The sequence below is a fragment of the Halichoeres trimaculatus genome, unplaced genomic scaffold, assembly GCF_033239565.1.
Source record: "Halichoeres trimaculatus isolate MK-OKI-2021-1 unplaced genomic scaffold, fHalTri1.1 fHalTri1_scaffold_5, whole genome shotgun sequence".
Taxonomy (NCBI): domain Eukaryota; kingdom Metazoa; phylum Chordata; class Actinopteri; order Labriformes; family Labridae; genus Halichoeres; species Halichoeres trimaculatus.
The window spans coordinates 28,175,897-28,193,416 of record NW_027437183.1 but is presented as its reverse complement, the minus strand read 5'-3'; the positions used below and the strand labels follow the sequence as shown (position 1 = coordinate 28,193,416).

The following is a 17,520-nucleotide window of genomic DNA, read 5'->3' as shown; positions in this document are numbered from 1 at the left end:
TGGTGTGACATGCACTTCAAAATAAAGTAACCAAAGACAAGAAAGTTTACTTGTCGGAAGGGGAATCAATAAAACTATGAGCACCATTATATCAGTTTTTTTTTTTTTTTTTTTTTTTTTTTTTTTTTTTAAACTAATTTATTGAAAGTTGATGAGCTGATGCTTTCCTGACATGCTATTCATTGATTATGGAAAAAAATGTCAAAATAAACAAATAAAAAATAAAATAAAATTTCCATCCCTTTTCCCTCTCCCCCATCTAAGTCTGATTCTTTTATTTTCTTAAAGCGTAATTATTTCAAAAATTTATGCTCTTTTTTTTCCCCCTGGGACCCTGAGAAGTACATTCATCCATCTCAATGTTTCCATGATCACCGGCTAATCTCAGCTGTTTAAGATGTCATTTCAGTAGGCAAACAAAGATAGTTTTTCATTATTTTAAATTTATTTAGATAATGATTAACAAATCTCGAATTTGATTTGGAATTATGTTTTGTTTGTTTTGATTAAAGAATGGAGGGACCAATAAACCAGCAAAACAGGCCGGATGATAATATGTCATGTAGGCTTTGCTCACTCCTCAATGCTAAGGCATGTGTTAATGCTACTTCTTCACCTCTGGTGTAAAGATGCTTAGTCAAAAACTGTAGAAACAACTACGTTTTTTATATTTTAAAAAGGCAACAATATTCAGGAAGGCTTCTGTAGATTAATTCTTTGTTGTTGCTGTTTTTTTAATCAAATCCTGCGTTAAAATATCGATATTTATTTAAAAAATGAATGAGAATCACTTCCTGCATAAGGGACATAAATTATACATTCCTACATTTTAGTTGCACGTTTGAGCCCTCGAGGTCGCATCGAGGTTTTATTTTGAAGGTTTTTACCGGAAACACCAGCACGTTTTGTTGAACTTACCGTGTTGATGGATTTTGATGTAGCTTCTGCCCAACTGGAAAGTTCGAAGCACAATCTGAGGAGACCCCTGAAGCTTGTGGTTTAGCAAGGTAGGCTCAGTTTGATGTTTGATCAATACTTTGTTTGTGGTAGTTTCATTCATCTCAGCTCGGTAAACAAAGCAAACCAAGAGTTCAGAGACTCACTTTATGAGGTTGAGATAAAGTTTTACTGTTGCTCGCTCTGTTTCATCCGGCTACTGAGCTGAGGGAGTTTTTCTTGCTACTCCTCGAGCTTTAAGAAGGTGAACCAACCTGCAGACTCTGTTATCTAGTTTGTACAGGGCTAACAGCAGTATTTTCTTGATAAAACGCGCAAAGGTCACCCATGTTAACTTAATTGTGCTTTTTGATGTAATTGTTTTAAATCTATATTTAATTGCATTATGTATACTGCTTCTGTTTGCCTAAACTGTCATCTAGAGTTTCCTTTTCCTTGTTGCAAAATAAATGCATTCAGCCAAGACTTTTAGTGGATATTTTTGCTGCGTCTCTCCAAACTCTACTCAAGGAATTTGGATGCGCTTAGTGTTTTGTCCACTGGAGCACAGTGCTGTGGTATTCCGTCCCTGATCCAGACCAGGATAATTATAGTTAGATGCATTTACAGCCTTTAACCATAGATTTTGAAATCCTTATTTTATTCCCGCCACATTCACTTCATTCTTTTCTCCATACCACTGCTTTGTTTTTCTGTTTGTACACCTGCAAGCCGAGGCACTTTGGGTCATACAACATGTTAGAAGATGTCCACGTGGCTTAGTGCCAGCTCTCTGGCATTTGCTGTTGAGTTTCTGACAGCTCCAGTGTTTGCTTCAGTGTGGCAGCCTTGCAGGGCGGCACGATCTGCCCTGGTGCACAGAAACACTCAGTGATTCAGATGTGGCCTGTGACAGGAAGGCCAGACCTGTAAGACTGAACCCCTCCACAGTGATGTGTGAACTTTTGTCTGGAGAGAAAAGCACAGGAGCTGCATTTTCAGCCAGAATCCCCCCTCTAAAATGAAGGTGTGTGAAGGATTCTCTGTAAAGGTTTTCACTTTGAACTCTCAGCTCCTGCACTTGAAACGAAACAACTTTGTGTGTGCAAGTGTATGTGTGTGTGTTGAATGTTGGTGTGCATCTTAGTTCTTCACGCTTCATTTGGAAATCACAGCCGGACAACACCCGTGTATTTCATTCATTCTCTTTTGGCCTGGTCAGCCTCACGTGTCCCCCCCTCCTCTTCCTCCATTCACTTCTTTGGGGACATGAGCGGGTTTCAGGGTCCGTTCCTGCTGCTGGTAGTTCTGGTGGTGTGGACAGGCCGCTAAATGCTGTCCCCCTTTTCCCATTTTAACAGCTCACCTTCTCTCTCTTAGTGTCACTTCTTATCATTTTTGGGCGTATGGGGGAAGCCTCTTCTTACTCTGTAATGTATATGAGAGATGCTCTGCACTTAATTAGATTTGGGAGAACAAAACTAATTTTGGATTTCAATATGAAAAATTTTCTTTATATAAAAAAACTCTAAAAAATAAAGGTTAATATTTGTTAGTCAGTGATTGATAAAAAAAGCAAACATCCCATTATTATTGTGCTGTAAGCCTCACCATACCAATTTCAAACCTAATTTTAGTTTTGCTGCCTCTCCTTTTTTATTTTTTTAAATTGCAAATAACCTCACTTTGTTTATTATATCACCAATAAGCAACACTAGCCATGAAGTTGTTTTGCATGAATCAACTTTAAAAAAAAAACAGATTTTATTTAGCTCTTTTAACATCACATCATTTCTTCAGTTTTATTGTTCTTGTTTTCTCCCGTCTAAGCTCACCAAATAAGAAGGTGGTTGCATTTCATCCCTCCCAACATTTGGCAAACACATAAAGATTGACATTTAGAATTGTGCAAGTCACATTTGATTGGAAGTAAAAACCTAAAACCAGTTTTTGGTTTCTGTTTTTCTACCTTCCCCATCCTGCGTTGCTGTGTCGCACACTGTTCCCTCTGTATCAGTGGATACCTGGTGAGCTCCCTGCTCTGTCTCTGCCTGTCAGCGGGAGTAAATGTGCACAGACATGCGGACAGCCTCGGGCTGTCTGTGAAATGCCTGCTGCCTTCCTGTGAACCTGCATTCTGCACTTTATGGCATTTCGCTTGCACTACACAGCAGAGTAATAGTTTGTTTTCATTTCAAATGCTATTCTGGCCCAAAACATGCTCTTATGCTCTGTAATTGTCCAAACTGCACTTGATGTAATGCCCTGTGCAGCTGCGTGGCTCTTTCAGTACAAATCTTTCCCCTTTCCAGTCAGTGAAGGTGCATTTTTCCCTTAGTTTTTTCTCATGTGTGTGCCATTTCTTTTGTGAAGTGTCATCAAGGGAGTAAAAGCGGGGAGCACAATGGTCCCTGTCTGGGCTTTGACAATAGCCTTTATGAATGGGAGTGAGAAAGGAGGGAGTAATGGGAAGAGAGAGTGAGGGGGCTACAGGATGCTCTCATGCCATATTTCTGATGTGTCACATTTCATAAATCACCTCATCTTCCTTTTCTTTATCACCTGAAAACACTCAAGGGGATCACCAGTTGCCTCTTTGAGGCAGGTGGGAAACTGTAACAGAGCTGGCTCAGTTCTCATAAACTGATGCTTAAACTAAAGTTGGTTGTGGCATCACTTTGCCCATGCAGTGGAAGGAAAGCAGCATGGTTTAAAAGAAGGGGAGGGGTGTGATTTCACTCTTTATCCCCTCTCCTATTGGGTACTGGGGGAGAAAGTGGGTGAGAGGTTGAGGGGTGTGTGGGGAGGGGAGTAGATGTGGGAAAGCGCAGATTTATTCAGTGAGGTGAATTCTTTGCCGGTAGAGAAAGATGTAGCGGTTAGAGAGACAGAGGCAGGCTGTAATTAGCAGCTGCAGGAGTTTGTTTTGAGTCTTAAGATGTTCTTTAGTTTGTTGTTTCTTCATTTGTTCACTTTCAGTTTGATAAATAAAGTTTTCTGCAGGGGTTGGGCTATGATGGTCCTCCCCCTCACACTATCTCTCACCCCATCTCCTCACCAGCTTTCTTGCTACTGTACCGACCCCGGGCTCTGTCTCTCTCTTGTGTTGAATGAAAGGGTGGGACAGCCTGACTGAGAGTAACCTCAGTGCCTGTTTCTGTTAAGCCAATCATTATTACTTCCTCATGTCTCCCCACCAACAACACCCCCTCCCCTGAGTGCAGCACAGGCCTTTTCTTCTCTTTTTCCTCTATCTGAGCGGTGCCAAGCATGCGGCCCAGTGTGGTGCAGCCTTTTAACCAGACTCTTAGACTGGGTATTAACTCTTTCATGAGTGGAGTTTTTGAACAAGCATCCTCTCAGGCTTGTCCCTCAGATATTTTCACCTGACTACAGAACATCATTTGAATTTACAGTGTTGGATGTATGTCTTGAAATAAAATTCACCATGACATGCTCACAGCATGAGTGAAAAATGAGAAAGCGCATCATGAAATCTGATAAATTGCCTAGAGAGAGGTGACCTAAGGCAGCAACAGAAAAGTTCAGAAATGAGGCGTGAAGTGAGGAGGAGTGAGGTAATCAGACCTGAGTAGTTCCCCATCTCTGCCTGAGGCTAGATACACAGGGCAACATAAGGTGCTGCTTGCATAACACATCATATCTCTGCCTGAACCGTCAGCCGTTAAGTTGCATTGTGGGTAGTAAATGCACCAGGTTTTGACAAGCAAAGAACACGCTCTGAATGAAATAGATGCATCCTGGTTCTTTCCATGTGCCTGAGTTACAAAAGGGTGAAACTGAATCTTCATCTTGCTCATTTTCACATCTCTATCCCTGAAATAAGTCATTTGATGATTTGATTTGAAGAAAATATTTGTCTTGTTCCACATGTTTAAATGTGAGGGATTGATGCTTTCTTTGATGTATGTTACTGCACACTGAAATCTTTGGGATTTGAACTGTGGAGTTAAAGCTCCTGTTGTGTTTTTTAACGAATCATGAAATAAACTGAAATTAATACCTGAGCCTCTTCATGACCTACATAAACCAACAAGACCACCAGGGACAAGACTGACTCTTTCTAGTAATTGAAAACCTGTGAGGGCTGCAAGGGGTAGATGTCAGTTGAGATAGCATTCTGTCAAACAGGGGTGTCTCTTGAGGGGTGGCCAGGGGTAGCATGGCCCTCCTTGAAATCTAGGGATGGCAATTGAAAACAGGTTCCTGTTAAGAATCAATAAGAAATGTTTCAATCCATCGATATAATTAGCCTTTGCGCTTAACAATTCCCTTATCGATTTTTTCCCACTATGCCGGAGCTTCAGGACTTTACGTGACAAGTCTACCCTAGCTATCTTAGGTTAGCAGATAGATAACAGTTGCCAAGAAAACTCTGATTCAGGATTTTCAGCTTGATTTTTTAATTAAGAACTGAACTCACAAAGAAATGTAGTGGTGCTGCACGATTATCCCAATCGCAATAGCAATCGCAATCGCAATCGCAATATCAGCACATGCAATTACGTAATCCCAAAAGAGTTGCGATTGTGCAATTATTTTAAAAAAGTGTAAAAAATGAGTGTTTTTGTGTGAGTGATATGTGTGTGTCTGTGTGTGACTGAGTAAGAGAGCGAGCGTGAGATGACTAATCAGTCACTGTTTCAACTGGTCATGTGACTACCTGCCCCCCTGGTACGGCAGTTTAATCAGACAAGATGGAGCACAAAGAAGTAAGTGAGGCGCTCTTACTCTACCTCTGTTATTTGGTGTTATTTTGTTTACCGGTTTAATGACACAGCAAAAAGATGTAATTTTCAAAACATGCAAAGCAAAAGTGGCATAAATGTGCTATTTTGAATACAAACAAAACAGTACTGTTGTGCTGTACATTGTTGTTTGTATACAGTAAGTTTGGATAATTTTGAGAATTATCACACTATTAAAATCCTCAGTAATCCATCTCTGCTTTTTTCTTGATTTTTCTCCATGATAACCAAGCAAGTCTGTAGACTCATGACACTATTTTTTTTATTAAATCGCAAGCACAATCGCAATCGCAATATTGTCCACCTAATCGCCAATCGCACCTTTTCCCCAAATCGTGCAGCACTCAAATGTACATTACTCCCTCACAGGAGACTCCTATTCAATACATTCAACATGGTTTTAATCTCCTTATTTACCAAAAACAATATAAATAAAATGGCACTAGCTTGATGCTAACATATATAATTCCATTGATATGCTAGCAGTTAGCATACATCTGTAAAATTTCGGAGAGAGGTATCACAGAGATGTATCATAGTCTTTTTAAACAATACTGAGAACCCAAAATATCAAAATTCTAACGGGTAAATTAAAGAAAAGCTCATGGCTGGCTTCATGAATACGGTTCCAAACATCTTTGAATAATGCCATAACCATTTTGAGACACCAGATGGCCTATTTGAGTCGAAAGTATATTACAAAACAGTAGATCAACGTCACATGATGTGAAATTTTTACTTGTTTCTGTATTTTTATGCCCAGAGATATCCAGATCCAGTGACCAATGTCATATTTATTCTCTCATAAACTCAATTTGACGTTGTTGATCCAGACAACCTGTAATGCAACTTTTTTACAGAGAAAATGTCAGGAATTGATAAGGGAATCGTTAAAGTATTGGATCAGTAAGCAAAATCAATAAGGGCATTGGTATCAATAAAATCTTATCAATGCCCATCCCTATTGAAATCTAATTGAATACCACTAAATCTAAATCTTTGATACAGTATTTTCATTAAAAGAGGCAGGGCTTGTGCCGTACTTATCTTTTTGAACTGTGCTGAAACAAGCTGAAGAAATTTTAGGAATCTATTTTATAAGAGAGGTCCGCATGAGCCCATTTAACAGCAAGTCAACACCTGTACCCCGTCCTTTTGTCAAACACATACTTAAAAACATCTTAGAACCACAGTGTCGCCAATAAGTGAATCATTTGACTGTGCCTGTATTGAACAGCGTAATTCTCCATGGCACAGATTCAAAAAAAGGTGCAGAAAATAGTCTTCAGAGATTTTGTTCACTATCCACATGGTAGAATCACACAGTTGCTGCAGATTTGTCTGCCACCCATCCATTATGAGAATCTCCTGTTCCACCACATCCCAAAGGAGATCTACTGGATTGAGATCTGGGGACTGTGGAGGCCACTGGAGTACAGGGAACTCGGTGTCATGTTGAAGAAACCAGTTTGTGACATGAAGGCATCCATCAGAAGATGGTTTGACTGTGCTCATAAAGGGGTGGATATGGTCAGCAACAATACTTAGGTTGGTTGTGGACTTTTGAACTCCAGGTGTGCCAATAAATTATCCCCCATGCCATTACATCAGTAGCAGCAGCAACCTGAGGCCTTGATACGAGACAGGGTGGATCCATGATTTCATGTTGTCCATCGAATTCTGACCCTACCATCTGAATGTGTCAGCAGCAATCCAGACTCATCAGACTAAACATTTTTTTACTCTTCTATTGTCCAGTTTTGGTGAGCCTGTGTGAATTTTAGCCTCACTTTCCTGTTCTTAGCTGACAGGAGGGTCTCCTGTTGTGGTCGTCTGCTGTTGTAGTCCCTCTGCTTCAAGGTGGGAAGTGTTGTGTGTTTAGCTTATTAGACATTTTTGGGACCATTCTCTGTAAACCCTAGAGATGGTTCTTAGTCAAAGTCCCGGTCAACCAGCAGTTTGAGAAATACTCAGACCAGCCTTTGTAGCACCAACAACTGTGACACGTTCAAATTGACATCACCTTTCGTTCTTCCTCCACCATGTCTACACACTTAAATGCATTGTTGATGAGATATTTGCATTGACTAGCAGTTGAACAAGTGTACCTACTGTAATAAAGCGATGTATGAACACAGCCTTTTTGACAGAAAAAAGAAATCATAATTGATATATTAGCTGGAAAATACATATCTAAGCATGTGTGACTTTTAATTAGTTATATGTTTATACTCATCTTTTTTGTTTGACCAAAGCACATACTGATCACTCTACTATTCCCTTTTTATATTAGGCCATCCCATAGTATGTGAATACATTGCATTTTGCTGATTCTGGGGCTTTCTGACTTATTGATTGAGTCTGGCTGTAAAGTAAATAAATCCCCAGATGTTAAAGAATAGATGCAAGATGTGGAATATATACAACACTTCTGCTTTTTATCCACTCTCTGTACATTATAGTAAAATGTCTAAAGGGAAACAGACAATGTAAACGCATGTGAGGCAAAAGACTGCATACAGTATTTTTTTGGTAAATGGATAAAATTATAAATAATCCTGACTTATTCACTTGCATGATTCTGTAGACATGTTGCATGTTTTGTTGCTGAAACAAAAAGCCTCAGTCATGTAAAATGATGTTTGTATTTTTTCCAGCTATGCATTTCCAGGAGTGGTTAAGGTCACTTCGTTCCAGCGCTGGACTCAAAGGATCTGAATCTGAAGACTTTTGGAATCTTCTTCCGTCTCTGCCCCTGTCCTCCTTCTCCCTGTCCTCTCTGTCTCTGTCCTCCACCTCTCTGCTGGGTTTAGGAGCTCTGGCCTCTCTCACTGCGTACTGGCTGGTGACCCGTCCTCGACCCATGCGTCCTCCCTGTGATCTACAGGCCCAGTCTGTAGCTGTGGACGTGAGTGTTCATGCTGGCTTTTAGCAACAGAAGGTCTACATTTTTGTGAATGGCACACATCTTAATAGTAGGGGTGTATTTAAGGTCTGTATTGGTTGTGTGTATGTAGGGAGATCCCAGCTGCAGGCGATCAGCTCTCCTCAAAGATGACTCACTGCTGGATTTTTACTACGATGACACCAGGACAGCCTACGACATGTTCCAGAGAGGCCTGGGGATAGCAGGTGGTGTCATGTTTACATCTGATGTTACTAGAGCTTGTCCTGAAATTGTCCTTTAAAGGTCCTATATTATGCAAAAATCACTTTATTAAGTCTTTTGGTGAAATTTGTGGGTCTTTGACTTTCCCCCCAGCCCACAAAATGTGATATTTAATGACAAAACCTGTATTTAGTAGTGCTTGAGAATGTAAAATCCTGACCTAAAACAAGTTGTTTGGATTTTGGGGATTTGCCGACGTCAGCGATTCTCTTTATTGACCAATCAGGAGCAAGTCTGACCTACCCCTGAACCCCCTCCCGGCCCTCTCCCCTCCCCGCTGCTGGAGAGATATCTCTCCAGCAGCAGGGAGGAGAATGCCAAACTTGAAGAGCCATCACTTCTTTGTTTTTGGCTGTAAACAGCCACATAGTTCCATGCACAAGCTTCCCATCTCGGAAGAAGACAAAACTAAGTGGCTAGAGTTCATTTATCAAGGAAATGTGCCAGCTACACTCAGTAAAACTGTGCATGTGTGTGCTAGTCACTTCACGGCCAACTGCTTTTCCAACTTTGGACAGTACAACAGAGGGCTAGTGAATAGACTGGTCCTGAATCCAGGCTCATTACCAACCATCCACCAACAGACCCTGGAAATGTGAGTATTTTAAATGCTGTGTGCTGTGGAGCAGATGTAAGAGCTTTTCCTCAGTGTCCCCCCTGTCTCTGTGTTAGCTTCAGGATGCTAACTTTAGCTGCGGTTGGCCTGTTGTTTTAGCCTGTAATGTTACGGTAAACGCGCTTTGCTGTTTTCTAAACATTGTGCACTCAGAGCTCGTGACGCTGCTCTCAGTGACGCGGAAGAGCGGGGTGGTATCAGCGGTGGCTCATTTACATATGAAGGTCACGCCCACTAAATCAGAGCGTTCTGAACAGAGGGGCTATGAGAGCCTGGAAACAATGCTGCTGTGATTGATTTATTGGCATTTTGGACCAAAACATGTTACTACCATTTCATGAAGACATCAATGATCCATGTTAAACTGCAGAAAAGGAGCAGAATATGGGACCTTTAATTATATTGAACAAAATGCCAGAAAATGGCAATGATAAGTTCTGCATTTGTGTGCATAAGTCAAACAAGTGCATGAGGTTTGTTCATGATTGTATTTGTTTCTTCTTGTGCTGTAAAAATTGCACATTTTGCAACACTTTGGTAAGTTTATGCCTCACCAAAGGGTTCACATATTTTTGAAATCCAAGCTTTAAACAAAACGGATTGAGATATTCAAGAGCTCCAAACTAAGAAGTCCCAAGTTCAAGCAAAACTATAAGGTACCATGGACCCCACTGTAATAACACTTAAGTTTGCATTGATGTGACCCAACTGTCTGGCCCCCCTCAGGAAATGGTCCTTGTCTTGGCTTCAGAAAGCCAAAGCAGCCCTACCAGTGGATCTCCTACACTGAGGTAAGTGAAAATAGTCACTCATTCAACCTTTCAATTTTACACTGTGGGTTGAGTGAGAGTCTCCTCTGTCTTCAGGTGGCGAAGCAAGCACAGGAGCTGGGCTCAGGGCTCCTGGCCAAAGGTTGCCAGCCCAACCCACAGCAGTTTGTTGGGATATTTGCACAAAACAGACCAGAGGTAAGGATTTACTCCTGTGAGGGTTGAAAATTGATCTGATAACTTTTTACATATGAATGGTTCTTGCTTTTAATCAGGGCTGCGGATCCTCAAACCTCCAAAAGCCCCAAAGTAATAAGAACAAACTTAATTTGTGCGCATACACATATCTCCGTTGAGGTTTGTGACTGTCACTACTGGAGTCCCGGATCACATTTTGATCAATTTCAAATTAAAATAGGATATTTTTAGTCACTTAAAGGTTTTCATTTTGGGAGCAAAGTATTAGTGGAGGATGTTGAGCTTCAGGGCAGTTTGTATTTGATGATGCCTGCTGCAAACAAATGTTTCATCAGGTAGAGCCATTTTAGTAATTCCTGAGAGACACTAAAAGTAAAAGATAATTTTCTGCTCTATCAGAGCTCTTAACCTCTCATCAGAAACATCTAAACACCATCTGCTTTGTTTTGGTTTGCCTTTTTATTTGTTTATTTATTTTTCAGTTGGGTTTTTGTTTTCAAGTTTTAAGTATGAAATACATATCAAGGGAGATCATTATGTTTAGATACCAAATTCTCAAAGTAGTCAGCAGAGGGTGACAACTGTGGATGAATTCAAACATGCTGCTTTGTCTCCCTCTGCTGGTGACAGTGGATGATCTCAGAGCTTGCCTGCTACACCTACTCCATGGCAGTGGTGCCTCTGTATGAAACGCTGGGGCTAGAGGCCATGGTCCACATCATCGACCTGGGTGAGAAAACCCGCCTGCAGTAATTACCCTGAAAAAGATCCATACCATTGTTATAATTGTCATTTATTTATTGTAGATTAATAGAAAGGGTAGGATATATTAAATTATGCCAGCAAAATCAGCAGAAAGAGCTTGGAAAGAGATACTTCATTACACATACATAAAGGGCTTCTTTTTTTTAATTCTAATATATTTGTGCGCTGAGATGTACTGTCTGCTAAACACACCTGCTGTATTGTCAGTAAACCAAACAGCGTTGCCCAAGGGCACTTCGGTATGTGGAACCTGGGATCGAACCACCTGTGACTGAGCCAAAGCCCCCTAAAACGAATTAAACTGATACAGTTTTTCATGTAAAATCTTTATCTCAAATCAGTCAGCTCTACCTTGAAGATGATGGAGAAAATTTAAAATAGGAATAAGTGACATGAATGTAGTTTCTTAGTTTTCACCACTCATGAACTACAAATATTTAGGCGCTGTTAAATGCTCTATCATCACTGAGAACGTCTGTCACACATCAAATATTGTACCCTTGATTCTGTGACATTTGAGTGTACAGTGTGAAAAATAATGGTGAACACGTCAACTTTTTTCTCATAACATTTATTTCCAAAGAATCAATTCAGACAAAACTTCTACCAGACATTGGTATCAACTCAGAAAATTCCACACATTAAAAGAAACCACAACGTTTAGGTCCATAAATAATAATTATGTGGAATTAAGTACGATAACACAGGGAAAAAGTATTGAACACGCTAACTGAGACTCATCTAATACTTAGTGGAGAAGTCTTTGTTTGCAATGACAGCTTCCAGAAGCTTCTTGTATGTTTTAACTAATGGCCCACACTGCTCAGGTGTGATTTTGGCCCATTCCTCTGCACAGATTGTCTTTAAATCTGGAATATTCTTTGGTGCCCTCTGGTGAACCCTCCTCTTTAGTTCTTTCCACAAATGTTCAGTTGGATTTAAGTCAGGTGATTTAAGTCCAGCATGAATCTGCTGGATGGCAGCAGATTCATATCAAGAATTTCCTCATACATGGCTCCATTCATTGTTCCGTCAATTAAATTAAGTTTGCCAATACCATGAGATGAGAACAAACCTATGCCATGATGCTTCCACCTCCAAACTTCACCGTTGATTTAGTGTTTTTGGGTGATGTGCAGTGCCATTTCCCCTTCAAACATGGTACGCAGTATGACAACTGAAAAGTTCAATTTTGGTCTCATCTGACCAGACAACGTTCTCCCAGTATTCTACAGGCTGGTCAAGATGCTGTTTAGCAAACTTTAAACGATCTTCAACATGCCTTTTCTTGAGGAATGGAGTCGTGCGGGCTGAGCGTCCATAGAGTCCATGGCGGTGGATTGCATTGCCTATTGTTTTCTCTGTAACAATTGTACCTGCTGCCTCCAAGTCTTTCTGGAGCACTTTCAGGGTGGTCCTTGGCTCATTGAGTACTCTTCTGACTATCTTTATGACTCCCTGGTCAGAAATCTTGCAAGGAGCTCCTGTGTGTGGCCTGTTGATGGTAAGATGGTGCTTCTTCCACTTGTGAATAATGGCCCCAACGGTGCTGACTGGAATATTCAGGTGCTTTGATATAAGTCTGTAACCAGTCCCATTCTACCCATCATGAGGTGTGTCGTATTTAACTGCTTGGTGAAAAACAACCTTTTTTATAGGGCCATCAATGACCAGCTGATGTTGGTTTGCACTAATTGGAAGTTCCAGTAATAATTACTGACAGATTTCAGGTGGTATGGTGGGTTTCCTTGCCAAAGTATTCAGCTTTTCCATGGTGTGTTCAACACTTTTTTCCTGTGTTATCGTACTTAATTCCACATAATCATTATTTATGGACCTGAACGTTGTGATTTCTTTTCATGTGTAGATTATTTGAGTTAATACCAATGTCTGGTAGAAATTTTGTTTAAATTGCAGCTTTGGAAATGAATAAATGTAATGAGAAAGAAAGTGACACGTTCAATACTTTTTTTCCCCACTGTATCTGTCATTGTATTTTGGTGTCCCGTCAGCTGAAATCTCTCTGGTGATCTGCGACCGTGAGGAGAAAGCTGCATCTCTGTTGGAGAACAAAGAGAAAGGCGAGACTCCGACGCTCTCCTGCCTGGTTCTCTTTAACGATTTCAGCGATGCCTTTGTGGAGAGGGCGAAGAAATGCGAGGTGGAGGTTTTGAAACTTGAGCAGCTCATGGTGAGCGGGGTGGAAGCACTAAATCCCTGTAATGTACTCGTTTAAATGTGTCCCCTTTAATTAAGTCATAAGTAGTGATAACTAAATTGTATGAATAACTCCTCCTTGTCCACATCTTAGGACCTGGGCAGGCAGAACCTCAAAGATCCTGTGGTGAGTCTCTCAGCTGCTACATCACCGCATCAAACTAGTCTCAGTAAATAGCTAATCCCCCTCTAAGTCCCAGGATTATAGTGTTATCCTTATGAGATGTCATTAACGCTCACCTATAAACATGGCTAAATGAAGAGAGGTGGACGCCTGTTGTCACATTCTCATATTTTATTGCCTCCTGCTGTAGCCCCCCCAGCCTCAGGATCTGGCCGTGGTTTGCTTCACCAGTGGAACCACAGGTAGAGTCTGATTTCTGCACAATTATCCTTCGCTCACATCAATGGACGAGTGTCCTTCAGAGCCCACTAACAACCTCTCCTCATGGCACCGCTGTAGTTTTCCTTTGTCGCGCTGGGCACTGCAATAATGCTTTGTTTATTTATCCAGGGAAGCCCAAGGGAGCCATGATCACCCACGGCAACATCGCCTCCAACACTTCCTCTGTCATTAAGATCCTGGAGGTCTGTCTACACTTCCACCTCCTTGTCTAATTGAGAACAGGCTCACAGCTAGCATCACATCCCATCTGCATGTGTGTCTGTCTCCAAACTGTCCCTCTCCCTGCTGTGGCTAATGGTATGATTAATTGGCTGTTTGATTGCCCCTGTCGCTGCAGGTACTTTAACTAATTGCCCCCGTATAAAGCCGCAGCTATCTAACTGCTGCTGGGAAAGACGTACAGCGTGTTTGATTGCCTGCGAGGCTTTATCTCTCCCTTGTGCTTTTACTCATTTTGGTGTCTCGTTTTCTCCCAGGGTTCGTTTGTTATCAGGCAAGAGGATGTGTCGATCTCATACCTGCCGCTTGCCCACATGTTTGAGAGGATGATTCAGGTATTCCAGCTCCCGTGTTCAGAGCTTTTTAAACTGCAGACCGTGTTTGTGTGTTAACCCTGAATTAAACCTTTGTCTGTCACAGGTCTCCATGTTCTGCCATGGGGCCAGAGTAGGATTTTACCAAGGTGACATTTCTCTTCTTATGGATGACATCAAAACTCTCAAACCCACTTTCTTTCCTGTCGTGCCTCGTTTACTCAATCGCATCTATGACAAGGTCAGTGTGTAGGTTCACACCTAGTCGTCTCCTGTCAGCACAAGCACTTATAGTTCTGTTTCATCCTTATTTTCTGCACATTTTCATTTATTCGTACAAAGATCCTCGGTTCGGTGACCTCTCCATTACGGCGAGCTTTGCTTCATTATGCCGTGAAGAGAAAGCAGGCTGAGCTCAGCAGCGGAGTTGTGCGAAACAACAGTCTGTGGGACAAACTGGTGTTCAACAGGATCCAGGTCTGTGGCTTAAATCTTCATTCCACTTTCCTAAGTTGCTGCTGTTGAATGTCACCACTCAAGAAGTACACAACCATTGACCTCGACTGATATTTCCTTCTAAAAACTGTAGTTTCACATTCGTCTGTGTTTCCTCAATCTGTCAATCAATGACTTGGATGGTGTCACCGCTTATATTTCTGCAGTTTTTGACACAAAAGTTCATGTACACCAGCAGCCCTGCATATAGCCGATGCATTTGTATCCAAACTTTCCAAGAGAGCAGCATTCCAGTAATCAATGCCAAAACCACCAAGAGCATATCGGCCCAGTGGGAGAGTATTGGAAAGGCAGGCGAACAGGCGAGAAAGAAACAGAAGGTTTTTGGCTCGGTTTAGTCAATGCAGACGGAAATATGGTTCAGGGTGAAAATGTATTTAGAAGGACTTGTTGCCTGTGTTTTCAGTTTCATTGTATAGTTACTATTTGACAAACTCAGTGTATGAATATGATTGCAGGCCAACTTGGGAGGAAATCTGCGGTTCGCCTTGACCGCTTCAGCGCCCATCTCCCCCACGGTGCTGTCCTTCCTCAGAGCCACGCTGGGCTGTCTGATCTTTGAGGGGTACGGACAGACTGAGTGTACTGCAGGCTCCACTTTCTCCATGCCTGGAGACTGGAGCGCAGGTGAGACATCTTTAAAGTCCTTGGAGTCTATTAGTTTGTTTTTATTTATAGCATTTTCTGTTAGTAAAAAAAAAAATAATAAGACTCTCTGCACATTTCTCTGAGCCAAAGTGACTTCCTCAGCAGGTGTGTGGATATGTCTTTGTCAGGTCATGTTGGCGCTCCTCTGCCCTGTGCCATGGTGAAGGTGATCGACATCCCTGACATGAACTACTACGCTAAGAACGGAGAAGGAGAGGTGAGCTAATCTTCAGATGAAAGATCTAACTAGTCTGTCGCCTGCTGACGCCGCTCATGTTTTTGTCAGATCTGTATTCGTGGACCAAGCGTGTTCAGAGGTTACCTGAAGGACCCAGAGAGAACAGCCGAGGCCTTGGACAGTGATGGCTGGCTGCACAGCGGAGACGTGGGCCAGTGGCTTCCTGTAAGGTGACACACATGGGGAAGGATAATTCCCTCGTTCCTCTGTACGTGGGTAAATGTGTATTTGTTTGTTTGTTATCCCTCAGAATGGGACACTACGCATAATTGACAGAAAGAAGCACATCTTCAAGTTGTCTCAGGGAGAGTACATCGCTCCGGAGAAGATAGAGAACGTCTACATGCGATGTGTTCCTGTGCTGCAGGTGTTTGTGCATGGAGATAGTTTACAGGTACAGTGAGTGTCACGGCTTGATTAATATTCAGGTTTTTAGCGCTACGTAACTAAATTCTTCATTTTCCCCATGTCTTCAGTCTTTTCTAATAGGAATTGTTGTGCCAGATCCTGAGGTGTTTGTCGACTGGGTAAAAGAGCGAGGGATTGTTGGATCCTATGAAGAGCTGTGCCAGAATCCTGTACGTCACACAAACTGTCTTTCTTACAACTCTACCACCGTCTGTTTTAAGCTGAAGTGTCTGAGTTGTTGATCTTCCAACAGGATGTAAAGAAGGCAGTACTAGAGGACATGAAAGCTGTGGGGAAGGACGCGGGGCTGAAGTCTTTTGAACAAGTAAGAAGTCTACTTTTTTTTTTTTAATCTTTCAAATGCTGACTTGTTCAGTCTGGGATTCTCACCTTGTCTTTCCTCCAGGTGAAGGACCTGTACTTACATCCAGAGACGTTCAGTATCGCCAACGGCCTTCTCACCCCCACCCTGAAAAGTAGACGTGCAGACATCCGCAGAGTCTTTCAGGAACAAATATCAAACATGTACAGCAAGACGACTATCTAGAGGACTAATTTCAGTAACTCACGCAACGACTGAGGGCAACTCGGGTCCAAACAGGGAAAAGGGACCTCAGAGAAAATTTAAAAATCCAGCAGTGCCTTATTTTTAAAACAAATCTGGGTCCATTTGGTGATTGTGATATTCCTATTTCATTCAGTTTTAACTCATGTCCACCTCTTGCACACAATGTTTTTTTCTTAACGTTTTATGAACCAAACCACGTTCCCGTCTCACTGTCGTATTTGTCACTAATTCAAAGTTTCGATTCACTGGGAGATTTTACTGATGAATGTTTTATAGAGAGACATCACAGAAGCTGCTCTTTGAACGAAGCTGCTCTGTTACTTTTACACACAGGGATTCTGATAGGGACACTGTTGGGATGATTTATTTTTGTTTGATTTTTTTTTTTTTTTGCAAAAGTGCCATTAACAGGAGGGTTTGTATCTTATGGTGATTTAATTTTAAATTGAAATGGAAGAAGCTTTTCATGAACTTCTAGGGTTTAATACTTCTCATCGGTGCTGACAAAAGCACCAAGAGCTTGTAATCCACCTGAATATAAATCATGAAAACTAACTAAGGTTTAACCAGCAATGATCTGTATAAACAAACCGCTGAACTGTATATATTGCTTGTGTTGAGACTTGACAGGACACTACTGACTCATTTCACAGGTGCAGTGAACAGAAATAAAGGTTAGTAACTGAAGATTCACGTTTCCTGAGTGCTGTAAAATCTCTCAACCCAGAATGAGACCAGTTCATTCAGTCATTCAATCAAATTA

The 17,520-nt window shown here is 41.5% G+C and overlaps 1 protein-coding gene across 1 annotated transcript; it reads left to right on the top strand.

The window, feature by feature from the left end:
• The first annotated feature begins 893 nt into the window (after window positions 1–893).
• On the top strand, window positions 894–17,444 carry acsl2 (acyl-CoA synthetase long chain family member 2). Its single transcript, XM_074670348.1, has 20 exons — window positions 894–1,007; window positions 8,363–8,613; window positions 8,723–8,837; window positions 10,217–10,281; window positions 10,357–10,458; window positions 11,089–11,188; window positions 13,236–13,414; window positions 13,535–13,567; window positions 13,755–13,806; window positions 13,955–14,028; window positions 14,323–14,400; window positions 14,486–14,620; window positions 14,722–14,856; window positions 15,354–15,522; window positions 15,672–15,760; window positions 15,830–15,946; window positions 16,032–16,175; window positions 16,258–16,359; window positions 16,443–16,514; window positions 16,596–17,444. The coding sequence occupies exons 2-20, from the start codon at window positions 8,365–8,367 to the stop codon at window positions 16,734–16,736; spliced, it is 2,151 nt and encodes a 716-aa protein (XP_074526449.1). The 5' UTR covers window positions 894–1,007; window positions 8,363–8,364; the 3' UTR covers window positions 16,737–17,444.
• The last annotated feature ends 76 nt before the right edge of the window (window positions 17,445–17,520 follow it).